Genomic DNA, 16,539 nt, shown 5'->3' with positions numbered 1-16,539 from the left:
ATGTACATTGTGCTAAATCTGAACAAAATCCATTCATGCATGACTGAGATCCGGTTCTGGAATTGTGAAAATACGCGATTTTGATGCATTTTCGGCCTTAAAATGGCCATCATTCCGCTATTGTTAAGCAGATCATGAAACAAATGCACATATCTATTTGTGACATGATGTACCATGTGTGTGTGAAGTTTGAACTTGATCAATCCAGACATGTCTTGGATACGGATCCAGAACTGAATTCTTTAACAAAATGGCCGCCAGTCGGCCATTTCGAACTTGATCCGAAAAAAAAAAGACGTGCATCAAGGTCCTATTATGTTTAATGTATGTACCAAATTTGAACAAAATCCATCCATGCATAACTGAGATACGGGTCCGGAATGGTGAAAATGTGCGATTTCAATGCATTTTCGGCCTTAAAGCGGCCCCCATTGGGCTATCGTTAATGAGATCATGAAACAAATGCACATACATATTTGTGACATGATGTACCTTGTGTGTGTGAAGTTTGAACTTGATCAATCCAGACATGTCTCGGATACGGATCCAGAACTGAATTCTTTAAAACAAAATGGCCGCCAGTCGGCCATTTCGAACTTGATCCGAAAAAAAAAATGACGTGCATCAAGGTCCTATTATGTTTAATGTATGTACCAAAATTGAATGAAATCCGTCCATGCATAACTGAGATCCGGGTCCGGAATGGTGAAAATGTGCGATTTTGATGCATTTTCGGCCTTAAAATGGCCGCTTTTCGACTATCGTTAATCGGATCATGAAAATAATGCATGTGCATATGTCCCATATAATGTGTGATGTATGAGTGAAGTTTGAACTTAATTGGTCCATGCATGTTCGAGATACAGGTGATCACGGACGCACGGACGGACGGACGCACACAGGGCAAAACATAAGTCCCCGTTTTCGGACTGCGTCCGAATGGGGACTAATAAAAAAAATAAAAATAAAAAGGAACAAAATGATCCACAGATGTAAATTTTGAGTTGTGTACCTTCAACAATGTGTAAAATAAGTCCAATTTGAAGTATGTATTTTAACAATTCTTACAGCTCAAGTCTGTAATCAAACCTTTTCGTTCTTTCTGACAGCTTAACAAGACACCAGATGCCTCAGCTTTAGTTACACGATCATTTACATTAGTATGCAATTATTCAAAAGGCATGCAATCTCCAATTTCACATCTATTCCTCCTTGGCTATTTACAATCAATATCCTCACAACCTTTTCTCCTTAACATCATAGGTGAGATTTGTTTTGAAATTAGAAAATTCAAATAGGGTGAGACAAAGCTTTAGCCTAGTTCTTATTATTGAACGATAACTGTAAAACAAAATCACATCATCTGTTGCCATAACAACATCTTCTAGATGAGTGTGACTGACCATACTGAATAATTAATAAATCAATTTTTACAACAAAGAAAACTATCATTACCATTCAGAAAATTGCACTAGAAATAAATTATGAAACTTTCCTTCAACACAACACAGGGTAAATAAATTAAAGTGTGTTTCTGGAATTACTGAAAATGTGAAAATCATGCTTTTGTTGTGTAACATAAAGCAACAACATGATACTAATGTGAATAATATTGTCATCAAATGCTTGGTATGAAATGAAGAATTGGTTTAGCATGCAATCAGCAACAAGGAGAGCGCCTCCAGTGCTCAAACCTTAACTGTTTCAAAAGAAAATTTTGCTAACCATTTATCTACCTGGCTTGAGCTCCAGAGGGCCAATGCCCAATGAGTTCTTGGTGTCCTTCGAAAAAAAAACAACAACAACAGATTTCCCTTACACTATTACTATACACCATGAAGCTAAAATTACCTCTATATGCCTTGGTCATTTAATTAAATTTTGTTATGAAAATGGTTGCCCTCTCAATTCTAAATTCAATATGGGCTGATCACTGACAAACACAGGTTGATCACAGAGAAACATGGGTTGATCACTGAGAAACACAGGTTGATCACTGACAAACACAGGTTGATCACTAAGAAACATGGGTTGATCACTGACAAACATAGGTTGATCACTGAGAAACATGATTTGATCCTAGAGAAACATGGGCTGATCACTGACAAACACAGGTTGATCACTGAGAAACATGGTTTGCTCACAGAGAAATATGGGTTGATTACTGACAAACATGGGTTGATCACTGAGAAACATGGGTTGATCACTGAGAAACATGAGTTGATCACTGACAAACATAGTTAATCACTGAGAAACATGGATTAATATCAGAGAAATATGGGCTGATCACTGAGAAACATGGGCTGATCACTGACAAACATGGATTTATCACAGAGAAATATGGGCTGATCATTGACAAACTTGACTTATCACTGAGAAACATGGATTGATCCCAAAGAAATATGGGTTGATCACTGACAAACACGGGTTGATCACTGAGAAACATGGGATGATCACTGACAAACATGATTTATCACTGAGAAACATGGATTGATCCCAGAGAAATATGGGTTGATCACTGACAAACACGGGTTGATCACCAAGAAACATGGTTAATCACTGAGAAACATAAATTAATATCAGAGAAATATGGGCTGATCACTGAGAAACGTGGGCTGATCACTGACAAACCTGGATTGATCCCAGAGAAATATGGGTTGATCACTGAGAAACATGGGATGATCACTGTGAAACATGGAATTCATTATTTTATGAGGATCGTCAACATAGTGATTTGGTAGTGTATGTAATAACTATCCTACGTTGTATCTACATTGTATGTGATTCAAGACAGTTAAAACAAATCACAATAACCTGTTTTTGATTTAAAAAATAAAAAAGAAAGTTTGGTAATTTTGGCATTTTACCCTTGCCTGGTATGATATAAACTGCACTGCACGTTTTGAGGAAACCACGCTGTCAAGTCTACATTGGACAAAAATCAAGTTTTTTGCATCGTTACAAGTCACCTTGCTAACTGACTGTCTGAATAATTCTCAGAACTGCTGTAAATCTAGCTAATTTATTACTTATGATTACTAAATATTGCGTATTATATAACATATTTATCAATCCAAGCAACTTTTACAAACTGCTACATACAAAAAAACAGATATGTATACTACTATTAAATAGACAAACATAAGTACAGTAAAAAAATGAACGTACATACAATCAACAATCAGAAGAAATAGTGAAATTTGATTGAGTTACTGTAAAGGGGTTAATTATTTACTGGGATTTAATTTTCCTTATTTCGCTGCCTAGAAAACGTGCTAAATTAAAACAGTGAATATGTAAAATTTAGCATAGAACGCATTATCTAAATGATAAAACTGTGAATTTAATACCCACTGAATATGCCTGAAATGGTAAATCAGCGAAATTTAAATCCAGTGGAAATTAGTCATTTTACAGTAGCTTGATTATAGTTAATATTTTGCCTATTATCATATGATAAACCTTTTTTTGTTTATTTAACTCTATATTTACATGTATACCATGTGGTTATATAAACTGATATTATTCCAAAATATTTCTACTAAATTCTAGCTTTCAATATAATCCAACCAAATTCAAATAAAATGTAGTTATTTTAACCAAATATTTTCCTTGTTATATATATATATATTTTTTCTAGATTCTATGGATAAATCAATAATTTAAGCAGATGACATTAAACAACAACATGAGCTGTCACCTCTGCAATGAAATGTAACTCACCAGTAAACTGCTGCATAATGAAAATAAATGTATTAATTACAGGTATATAATCAATACATCTATCTTATAAAGTATCAGTGTGAATACATATCATCTATGAAGGCTCCTGCACCCCCTAAAACTGAATACAATGAAGGCTTGTTTGCCAGTGAACAGTAGTGAGCAAAAAAAAAAAAAAAAAAAAAACACCAATCACCAAGGGCATGCCGGCTATTACAGACAGGATAATTGTCCTGTCAAATTTGAGAACATTTTGCAGCAAAAGCCATTTTTGGGTGATTTCCATGTCCAATGATTGTAAATAGTTGATTTACAAAAAAAAAAATGTCAATAAACACTCGCTACACGAGCTGTGTAGGAGCGCGTCATGTTACACGCATACGTGCCAACTTGAAAAGGCTGAATAATAATCTACTATGGGTGTGGGCAGCGTTGGTCTGCATACATCATGGTAGCCACGCCCATTTCAACTGATGCCATTATAAATGAGCGGACAGAAAACAAAGACAACCCAGTTTTACTTCGTTTTCCTTATACCAACAATTGTGAGTAAAACTAATCAGAAAGCTAATCAATGAGGTCTAATAAAAGTGATAATGAGTGTAGCTGTCCCAATAACACACGGGGCGTGAAAAAGATGGGCATGTTGGTGCAGCAAGCCCGTTTTAGCGGTGCTTCCAGACACGACGCACCGCTGATGATGAGGAGAGTACGGCTCTCACCGTCGCCGGTCTGTTTTATTCACGCCTTACCCGCATTTCGTCTGTTGGTTCCTCTTTCACCGAAGTTGAGCTGTCCCCGTCGACGCTGCTATTGGAATCTTCACTCTTCTCCATGATCGCGTATTTTTTTTTCTCTCACAACCTTGTATCAAATCAAAACACAACAAACGCTCGGCCAGGTGTCAAGACATCCAACGTCCGCCATTTTGATGTCTCCTGTAAACATTGTTTGTTCGATGTTTGATTACTCAACGGGAAACGCAATTTACTTTATTCAAACTAAGGTTCAGAGAGGCGGGTCCAAGATACGGCCAAACTCACTGATAAATACCACAATAACAGAAACCAATAATAATAATTACATCGCAATGAAAAAACAATGTTAACTTCATCTCAGGCACGAAAGTAATAGCGAAATAAAAAAATAAAAAAAGCTTTTGTCAAGTGAGATTCTCAATTCATCCTTATTGACTAGACTAATTGACAATATAACACAATAATAAATTTGAGAGCCGAGTAGTTATTTGCTTTGTTTATTTAGCCAGTGTTTTCAGTGTTTTCCCTGCCGGCCTTATTACAAACGCGGAAATGGAGGACGACGCAACTCAAGCATACACGTTTATTGAGAGAAATACGGAGACCACAACCCTTTGCGACTTCATATTTTACGTGCACAGAAGATACGAACAGTACACGGGATTTTCTGCACTACGAATAAGAAAACTATTCTTTGCATGACTCGTCATTGTTAAACTTCATAGAAAGCCGACAGTTTTATGGGGTGGTGATACTTCAAATATGTGTTCGTAAGTTCGTTCTACATTCATACATGCTCCTGCTCCAAACAAACAAAGTATGAATAACACCATAATAACATTGTAGACTGTTTATCTGGATTATAAGAAATGTCAAAATGTCTTTAATATTGATGTGTTATATGCAATTATTATCCATTTTTGAAAAAAATAAGTTTCTCACATTACGTCGCCGTAACATACATTTCATTGTGCCATATGAAAGCAGCTCCATGAATTTACACAATAAATCAACGTGGTGAGTATTAGGAAAGATGAATATTCGGTATGACATCTTAGTTATTACGATATCATTGAATTGGTCAATTACATGGATAACACTCATCATATCACCGTATGACAATCTATCGAAATTTCAATAGACTGATTTAAAAACATGTAACGAATTCACATTCATTACTAGATGAATAATCTTTGAAATCAATCAATTAGCTAATTAGTTGGGCTAATCGTTAATGCTAATTAATTGTTATCGATTGGGTATTAGCTTCAAATTGAAATCTGTATCACTTTTTGTTAAACCAATGAATTAATCATATGGTTTACAACAATGAAAAAAGAATGATTTTATAATGCCAAAAGTATTCCAATTTTGGCATATTTCTATCTGTGTGGTTGTTTGAAGTTAACAAATCACGTTTGGTAAACTGAATGTAGGTTACGATCACATTACGTGACATTTTATGGTAGGGTCACAATATTGTAAGGTACTAAAACCCTCTGACAAATGACCATACTTAGGCTATTAATTACGAAATTATGTTTTGCATTAAAAACATAATATGTCTACATACACTTATATGGATGATGAGTTAAATAAATAACTCAAATACTATCTTATAGTTTGAGAAGAAAGAAAATTTGAGTTGAATGCTAACAAAGTGTACGGAAAGTCTGCAAGGGGTTTAAAGGGCTGCACATGGATGTTTAAAGTCTTCAAAGGGTTGATGTCACACGCAACGTAATATTACCGTAATTGGTATAGTACAGGTGTGATGGTTCAAATACCAAAATGGCAACAGTAACAGAAAGACTTCCCTGGCGGCGATGATAACATACGAACACGGAGCCAACAGATGAGGTTTCAACTGGTACTATTATACTCTGCAAACATCAAGTACAATAACGCGGTAAAACTCCAAACCTCCAATAACTAGATACTTAAACTCCAACACAATTCAACGAGATCTCCGATCTGAACTCAGTGCTTAACAACTCCCCTATATATACCCACACTGTCTATAAATAGACCATTACATCAGCATACATAATGAATCTGGAATTTACTATAAATTTCTAGAATGTTCCATATTGCCTCCTACAGTGTTCTATTACCTATTCAACCAGTCTCCAGTTAACCAGTTAAAAAAATCTAGAATATTCCACCCAGACACAGTACGGTTCTAGAACATTCTCAGTGACACGGAAGTAGTAAATAATGCAAAGGGTTGAAAGGGCTGCATGTAGTAGAATCTGTATGCACATCTAAAGGAGACAACCAGCGCTTCCATCGTGGAGCCAATGTAGTAGAATCTGTATGCACATCTAAAGGAGCAATTTGCGAAAATATAAAACCAGCTTCAACTGCCATTCTGACGACTTCTTAATAGCTAGCACGTGTAGACTTGCGTAATAGTACTTACTGTATAACAACTTGAAGAAACATTCATTTTAAGTGCAGCGCCTTCTCTCCCTGTTCAGTATTGTTTATCCTTGTTGGCAATGTGGTGTTCTGGGTGGACCCGTAGCAAAATCACGCACATACACAGTACAATGATAAGACACAAACACGACCAAGGCTTATAGAATACTGACAACATTTTATTGAATTACATTTCTTTTATAACAGTGCATACCAGATGTACTGGCATGCCAGGTGTACATTAATTAGCATATCAATAGTGTGTACAAATCACTACACCACCCAAATTTACTTATTTCACCTTGCATGCAACTTTTTTGTCTCTTCGAACAATCTTGCCGCCACCCATTCTGTTCACACATTCCAATGTTCAGACTTTGCAGACCGCTGTGTGTCTTTCAATTTTTGCAACTTTTCAAAGCACTGATGTAGCTCGATTCTATTATATCCTACCACTGCACGCGTGTATCGGACATTTCCTTGCTGATCGACGCGGACTCCGTGAGCTCACTGCCTGTTATAAGTACTTCCGGTGCGGTTGCTGACAATGCGTGTACCCAGGTACGAGATTATTTGTTGTAACTGTTTTATCGATGAGATAGAAAGACACCAAATCAAATTGACATTCGCCGGTGAGTGGCATTCTTGATTGGTAATTCTGATTTCATCCAATACTTGCATATAACCTACTCTTCGCTCTAATTGAATAACGCTATCTAGTATTCATTTATCAAAATAAGAGAAATTTATATATACATGTATAATGTTTAGTTGTGATTCATTGTATCCATTACCATGTACTAGTACATCCTCCACTTTGCATAGTGTCAGTTGCGGTGATATATGTTTACTAAACGACGATCCACACCCCCTGAAAACAACACAGCTGAAGACATATGTAAAACACGTCTTTCAACTAGAATGTCATTTTAGCTAATGTAGATAATCCGCATTTGTTCTTATTTGAATCAGTGTAAGTTGGCACTTCAGCTAAATCAAGATCCTGTTTATTCATGCATTGAGTCAAATTCGCTAAAATGGCGTGTAGCTATATCAATGTGTTTTACAGTATAATACCAGGGAAGATAAACTCTTTGTCAACGTATACGGAGTGGCCCAAGCGAAGCCCTCATGTATTTACGTCACAGTACAATGATTTATTTCAGAGGTGAGTAGGAAAATTAACAGTATATGTCCACCCCCCCTTGTGAATCATTTATGTTACTCACTGTCAAATCTCGTATACATAGATGGATCTCCAATATATGTAACTACACTCCCCATTTCATGATTGCTACATGGCTCATGGTTGAAAAGATTGTATATATCGATGTTTATCTTGGCGATATATCATACCAAAATAAACGAAGGTCCTACCGAGATTTGAACTCGGATCGCAGGATTCAAAGTCCAGAGTTTTTTTATTTTATTAAAAAAACAGAGCCACTGGTCTAATATATTGTGGTGCCTTGTTGAAAAAAAATACATGTTTGCAATATTAATACAATAAAATTTACATGAATTTTAATTCATGATAATTTCGCAATGCTTATAATTAATCAACAATTTGTTTGAAAACTGTGATGGGGTAAACTTTTTTTTCTAATAATTTTGTACGGATTTTCAATTTCCCTAATAGTAGACGTATCCAAAACGTTGGTATATGTAAAATCGTTTTGAGGTTTTTGCGATTTCTGTTGACAGAAGGATTTAAATCTGTTGTGTGTTGTTCATGTTTTGGGGCTACTTTTATACACTGAAAACCGTGCTATATCGTCTATTATATTACACCAGTATTTCAATTGTCTCTGATTGGTCAAGAGCGTTTTTTTTATTATGCAAGCCATGCTTGAATAAACAATATATTCGGGCATAAGTATACAGGCAACTGAAATGCTGGTATAATATAATTTGAATGGAAATAAGCAACGATGAATTGAATAAAAAAAGTGATGCTAGTACATTTAAACGTAAGCGCGTTTATTATTACCTAACAAAATCTGACGATATGACATGATATGATATGATATGATATGATATGATCATTACGTACTAACTAAGTCTGGTTCACTGTACTCATGGAAGTATCCAGTACCAACAAGGCGTAAATGTGTACGTACAAAGATATCATAGATACAATTACTGTTAAATGGCTGCCATCTTGCTAGGATGTTGATACTTAAGCTCTCCAGTTTTTCCTGAATTTTCTCACCTAGCATTGTCGTTCCATCATTCAAGACATACCAGTTTACTTGTGAATATACCAGGATCTATGTGAGAACTGAACTCTTTGTGTATATTAACAAAAGAAGCAATACATCAATGAAGTGGAACTGGTACTAACAAAGACATTCACACCGCAAGGTCAACAGCCACTGACAACAACAACAAAGTTACATAACATACTATAGCGTGATGAAATCAAAGTCAAATTTAACAAATCCTCAAGCACAGTAAGTTGAAAGGAATATGGTTACAGTGTATGTAGCTGGCTTATCCAAAACCAAGACATGTTTATAATGACAATTAGGAAGAGAAGACAACACAATTACGTCTAGTCAGCAAAAATGGAAATACAGTAACAATCAAAGTATATCACATTGGTACCTTATTAATCTAGGGTAATTCATATATCTCATGAATGCTACTCAAATACATTCAGGGTAAGCTGCAACTAAAGATAACAGCTAAAAAGCAGAGAGATTCTGAGAGAAGATACCCACAAAGAAATGTACAAATCCTCTGAAATACAGGGATGTAATCTCTGATGATGATGAGGTTACATGTATGACAGACCAAACAAACAAAGATGACATGCAATCTCTAAGTAAGGGTTCTAAGAAGATAAACAACCACACAGTCCAAAGTGAATGAAAATCATACAGTCACACCTACTGATAAAAAACAAAAATCACCATCTAGTTTTGCAGTCACACCACAAAGATCAGACTCTAAACTCGAGCATCCAAACACACCGTCCAAAATTCCATGCCTGACATCAAGTTCACCTGCATTAAATAATCATTAGACAACAGTGAATTTGGCAGCTATCCTGAGCCAGATGTTTAAAACTATCCAACAAATTGATGATAATTACTGCACCATTATGAAAACGGGAACATTAACCCAAGAACTAACAAACCAACTGAAAAATAAGACTAATGAGTCTATCTCAACAGTCAAAAGAAATTCAGAAAATAAACAAAACATTGGAAAACAAAGCAATAAAAAAATGTCTGTTAAAAAGCACATTTTTAGTAAATGAAGATATTATGAAACATAATAAAGAGACCACTGCAAACATGACAAGAATTGAGAAAAGTATAAACTCTATTGAGAAATCAATAACCATCATCACAGCATCTCAAGAACAGACCCACTCATGTATACAAAACAACAAGAGCCAATATCAAAGATGCAACAAGAGAGCACATGTGTCCATCACCAACTGAGAAAGAAAGAAGAAGAAATAGATATGATACAATGTTAAAACCATAAATTACATCAAAAGATAACACAACTGAAACTATATCCGGTACAAGACATCCAGTTATATAACCCTTTTGGATATTCTTACCACAGCAAAGAGTAACACCATTGCCAACCCATTTAAACAAGATGATGCTGAACGGAATACAAAACAGTAACTCATAAGAAAACCACAAGAACAAGAAAAAGCATGCAAACACTCATCGTTGGTGACTCCATGCATAATAACATTGGTGTAAAGGGAGTGTACAGAAATACATTTGTGAAAACCTTCTGAGGACGGAAAATAAGAGACATTGATGCATACATCCAGGAAACAACTGAAGATGGGCTACAAAGTGTTGTCATACATGCAGGCACAAACACTATAGCAGATAATGATACAGTGGATTCCTGTGTTGAAGACTTCACACCATAAAGCCATAAAGAAGAAACACCCATCAGCAAAGATATGTGTCTCTTCAATAACCCACAGAAGAGGTGGCAATGCAGATACATTGAACAAGAAGATAGACATCCTGAATGACAAGCTGAAGATGATAACAGAAGAAGATATAATCTACATAGATAACATCCAACCTCAGCTTCACTTAAGTGATACTGTACATCTTAACAATCATGGAACTGCAATCTTGGTAAGAAACATGAAAAATACTATTGCATCTCTGATTGGCGTTAATCAACATGCCAGATGAGATGACTAAATTCTGGATACAACAATGAACACAACACAAGATACCATAATGACCAGTGAACAAATCATCAACATTCAATCAAAAAGTATTCACTCACGGCCCATCCTTCCATGCCAATAATCATTATACCTACAACAATCGACCAGGAGCGTATGATCAAATATCACATTGCAGAACGTAAGGTGTGTTACACTAGAAAACGAAAACACCATAAACAGATTGGAAAACAAGGACTCCCCATATCATATTGGAATGTACAGGGTATAAGCCAAAAAATAGAAGATAATGACTTCATAAAATGCATAAAAAACCATGATATAATAGGTCTTGGGCAAACCTGTCTGAACAAGGACTCTCTCAATATACTCAACATAACAGGACACTACAGTCACTCAAAAATAAGAAGTAGACACCAAGATGGAGGACTATCCATACTAATAAACCAACAAATCAAGAAAGGTGTCAAAATTGAAGATGTAGGCTCTGAGGACATGCTTTGGTGCAAGTTGAAGAAAGATTGTTTTCAACTTAGAAGAGGGCATCTATTTGCGTTATGTGTACCATCCACCAATGAATTCAAAACACTGCATGCCAGATTTCTTCACTAGACTAGAAAATGATATTACAAACTATTCTCAACATGGAAACACTATTATACTAGGAGACTCATGTAAAGCTTGTGATGTTAGAATTCTGAATGGCAGAATATCAGGTGATTGTAGTGGTAACTTCACATGTTATCATTACAACAGGGCTAGCATGGTAGATTATGCAATAGCTGGATCTAAACTCATTGCGAAATTTCTTTACTTTAAAGTACATAATTTCACTTATATGTCGGACCACTGCCAGATTTTCTACTTTCTTAGACTTGATAAAATCATTAAACTAGATAGAATTAGTACAAATACAAACACTCTACCAAATAGTTATATATGGGATAAACTATCAGTGTTTAATTATCAAGATACCCTAGCCTCTAAAGTTATTTAAGATAAAATCAAAACTTTCCTAAATAATAATTACAGTGAAGATAAAGACATAAATAAAGCAGTGGGTAGTCACCAGTTCAGCTAATCGGGTATTTCGTAGGAAAAATAATAAAAATAACACTAAAAAATTTAAACCAATGAAAAACAAAAGATTGTTTGACAAGGAGTGTAAAATTCTCAAAAACATGTATCTGAAACAGCCAAACTACTTAATAAATTCCCTTATGACACTAAATTATGAGAAGCATTTTTGGCAAGAAAAAGAAATTCAAAAAATGATTAAATGCAAAAGAAAATATAATTGTTAACAAATTAAAACAACGCAATAATAACAACCCTACAGAATTCTGGGAAATCATTAACAATTTAAAAGACTCAAATAAGGATCAGGATAATCCAATCTCACCAGAGAAATGGGTTGATTCTTATAAAAAGTTAAACAGTAATGGCAAGATGATTGACTTTCAAAATCAATCTAATCCAATTCCACCAAAAAATGGAAAAGAATTCTACGAACAAATAGATATTAATGCTACTGACAATAATGATACTGTTTTTCAAAAACAAATAATCTCTAACATCTCAGCTTTCATAATCGAAGTTAAAAAAACATTTTAACAATTATAATTTAAATAATGAGATATATGAACAAGAAATTAGCCTAGCCATTAAAAAAAACTAAAGAGTGAAAAATCATCAGGATATTACGGTTATTCATCATAATTACTTAAATACAATTTATACTTCCTAATTCAGCCACTACATAAATTATTTAATATAAATCCTGGACTCAGGTATTTATCCATCTTTGGAATATAAGTATTATCTTTCATATCTTCAAGAAAGAAGACAAAACTGACCCAGAAAATTATAGAGGAATAGCTGTTTCTAGTTGTGGAGGTAAAACTTTCTGTAGTATAATTAACACTAGAATTAGTCAATATACTGAAGATAATAACATTATAAATAATAACTAGGCAGGATTCCGTAAGGGGTATTGTACTACAGATCAGATATTTGTATTGAAAACTATTATTAACAAATACTTGAAATCAATGGGAAAATTGTATTCATGTTTCATAGACTTTCGAAGAGCATTCGATAAAATCTGGAGACAGGGGCTTTTCTATAAATTACTTAATAATGGTATAAACGGGAAAATCTATAACATCATTAAAAATATGTATCTAAATACAAAATCATGCATTCGTTTCAAAAATAAAATTACCCTCATATTTGAAACGACCAAAGGTGTTAGGCAGAATTGTGTCATTAACCCAATGCTTTTTAATTTGTTTGTTAATGACTTGAATAAATCACTAGGAGATGAATCACTATATCCAGTTACATTGAATAACTGTAAAATTAGTTTCCTACTCTATGCAGATGATCTCGTGTTAATATCTGAAATAAATAAACGGTCTACAAAATGCACTAAATTAGTTTAGAGGTTTATTGTCATAAATGGAAACACCAGGTAAATCTGACAAAAACAAAAGTTGTTATTTTCAGACGAAGAACATACAGAAAAAATCTATTATAATGAACAAAATTTACCTGTGTAAATATGTACAACTACCTGGATACAAACATAAAGTGAAATGGCTGCTACACTGAAGCCAAACAAAATTTAGCAGATAAAGCAGCCCGAGCAATGTATGCATTGAAACAGTTCCTACCCCCCAAAAACAAATTGTAGAACTTTCTTCAATCGTTTTAAATGGTGTATTAAGCCAATATTATTGTATGGGTCTGAAATCTGGTGTCACGAAATTCAAGATTACAACAAATGGGACAAAACAATAACAGAAAAAAAACAATTGAATTGTTACAAACAACTACTAGGGTTGAACAAATTTGTGGCTAACATTGCATGCAGAGCCGAAGTAGGAGAATTCCCACTCTTAGTAGATATTTAGATCAATTTAATAGCAATTCTGGACTCGTATCAGTGCAATAATATCACAAAACAAGCATACCTTGAACAAAAAAAACAATTTACAATGATACTCTTCAATATCAAAAATGATGAACAACATGATTTTTTTCACGAGAACAACAGAATGATTTGTTAGCAAAACATATACAGCAAATTGGCAAAGTTGTCAAACCAAAATACATAAATTTCTGGAGGAAAAATATAACTGAAAAAACAAAACTGAGAACTAATGAAAAAGTAAAAGACTGAAAATAGAATTTGCAAACAATGTACACAGAATGAAATAGAAGATGAACTGCACTTTGATGAACTGCATATGCTCACAATAAAAAGTAATACGCCAACAAATCATACAAGACATTACATTTCCACAAGAAACACGGGATGATCTCCAGAAATTTGATTTTTTGATGACTTCAAAAGATGATGTAATAATAAAAAAGATTGACAACTGTGTTCATAACTCATTTCAGGCAAGAAATAAAAATGCCATTTGATATGTAACACTTGCTTTATCCCATTAACAACTAACTTTCTTTTTGTAGTAATAGTTATCATAACTAATCTTTATTGCTATTAACTGATTGAAACATTGTATTTCTAAGGATGCAATAAAGTTATTATTATTAGTATATATGTTGATGTCACACAGAAGCACCAACAAAAGATATGATGTTACCACACTTAATCGGTTAACTCAACATATCCAGCTTTACAATAACATTTTGCTTTATTGGAACCAGTACATTTTGTTGTAGAATATTTTTCTATTTATTATATATTTATTCCATTAATTATGATTATTACAAATGACATGCTTTATCTGATTTCACTATATGCTCAAAATATTATAGTTCTAAATATGCAAATATCGCCGCCATTTATGAATAAATGAATATACCGGTAATATCATAACCTTGCAGTAACTATCTGAACAATAATATTCTAACTTTTGAACTGATCGTAAGTCTTATAAAGAACCAATATTATAATATACATTGCAGCACCGTTACTTATTATGATTATAATGTGGAGAGGCGGCGATGCCATTTATAGTACCATGGCGGCCATTTTGGGTTTATGCAAAGTGTGTCAAATCATTTTGTTTAACTTCAAATTCAGAATCAGCCAAAAAAACGCATCTGTTTGCTAGACCATTTTATATTAGATGGAACACTATGTTGGGTATGGAAGCTATATTTACAAGTTTTGCCGTGTATCCCGTCGCCGCATTCTGACAAGAGAAGTTTGTGGAAATACATAGATACACAGCATCACGAGTGAAAATAACTTATTTCATACCACCGCAAATGTCCGGACGAGGCTGTGGCGTTCTGTTGTTGTTACAAATGTTTCCAGATTTACATTCCCTTTCATTTGAGTGATCAATCTATTTTGCCCAATTTCCGTAGAAAGCACACAAAATTTAAGCTTAGCAGAGGCACGCTCTGGTATTGACTTTGCGATGTATATTTTGGGTGTTAAGGAGTGTCATTTGCACAATTTGCCGCGATTACCGATAATTATCACACAATCAACAGCGATATCTGCGGTAATCCACAACACGCTGTTAGTGTTTGATTCGGCGTTAAACAATTGCTGTGTTCACACGGCAGCATTCTATCGGAGCCGAACTTCTGCTCCTCCCACGGATCATGCACGGATTAACAAGAGATTGTCTCCAATGCGTTCATACGGTCGGTAGCCGAACGAGAGCCGAGTTCTGCCAGAGTTCGATTCAGTTCAACCAGAGCCGAACGGAACAGTGCCCTTGAATAATTAGTGACTGAAAACGATTTTAGTGTCGTGCTTGTGTTTTTTCTTTACATGGCATGATGCTGTTGAGCTAGGAGAAAAAAGAGCCTGAGCATGGAGGTAGAAAAGACAATGACCGGTATTATGATTTAGGTACTAGTATCTCGAATAAACAGGAAACACGCAGCTAAAATGCGTTTAACAGCCTATTCGCTCAAGTTATTGTCATGCAAAATTACCATTTTGTAACTATGCAACTGTAGTGATATCTAAACTACTAGGGAGAAACACAGATTCTCTCTATCCATCATAGAGGGACTATGGAAGAATCTAAAACTACCAGGAACACGTCACCATCGCTTCTACGATTTTTATGTTTAGTGTCTTTAAAAAATTTCCGTTCAGTCGTTCTTTCAAGTTTTGCGGCATAATTTCGTACGCCATTTTTTTGTTTTCCGTTGAGCTATTAATCTATCGCAATAATTCGTTACTATATATTAGGACGCGTACCTCTTATTCAAGCCAGAAATTGCGTGAAATTATGAAAGATGTTGTCTCCGCCATAATTGAAATGAAAGGTTACTCGAAGAAGGCGATTGAAGGCATGATTTCGGCTCCGATAGTTGGGCCCCGATGCGTTTACACGATCGGAGCCATGTCGGGACTCAACCCTATTGGAGTTCAACCCCGAGGGTTTAGTGGAGCCGAACGCGTTTACACGGCCGTTGGGCTCCGATATAATTCTGCCGTGTGAACGTAGCAAATGC

At 34.9% G+C, this 16,539-nt stretch overlaps 1 protein-coding gene across 1 annotated transcript in view; it reads right to left on the bottom strand.

The window, feature by feature from the left end:
* LOC102810227 (uncharacterized) overlaps window positions 1-4,811 on the bottom strand; it is a 49,423-nt gene extending 44,612 nt beyond the window's left edge. Inside the window, exon 1 of the mRNA XM_085505119.1 lies at window positions 4,476-4,811. Within this exon, the coding sequence (XP_085361245.1) occupies window positions 4,476-4,559 (84 nt within the window). The 5' untranslated portion in view covers window positions 4,560-4,811. The remainder of the gene's footprint in view (window positions 1-4,475) is intronic.
* Window positions 4,812-16,539: the final 11,728 nt, after the last annotated feature.

This window comes from Saccoglossus kowalevskii, chromosome 11, assembly GCF_978046115.1.
Source record: "Saccoglossus kowalevskii chromosome 11, keSacKowa6.1, whole genome shotgun sequence".
Lineage (NCBI taxonomy): Eukaryota > Metazoa > Hemichordata > Enteropneusta > Harrimaniidae > Saccoglossus > Saccoglossus kowalevskii.
Note: the sequence above shows the minus strand (reverse complement) of the source record. Positions and strands in the feature narration are given on the sequence as shown.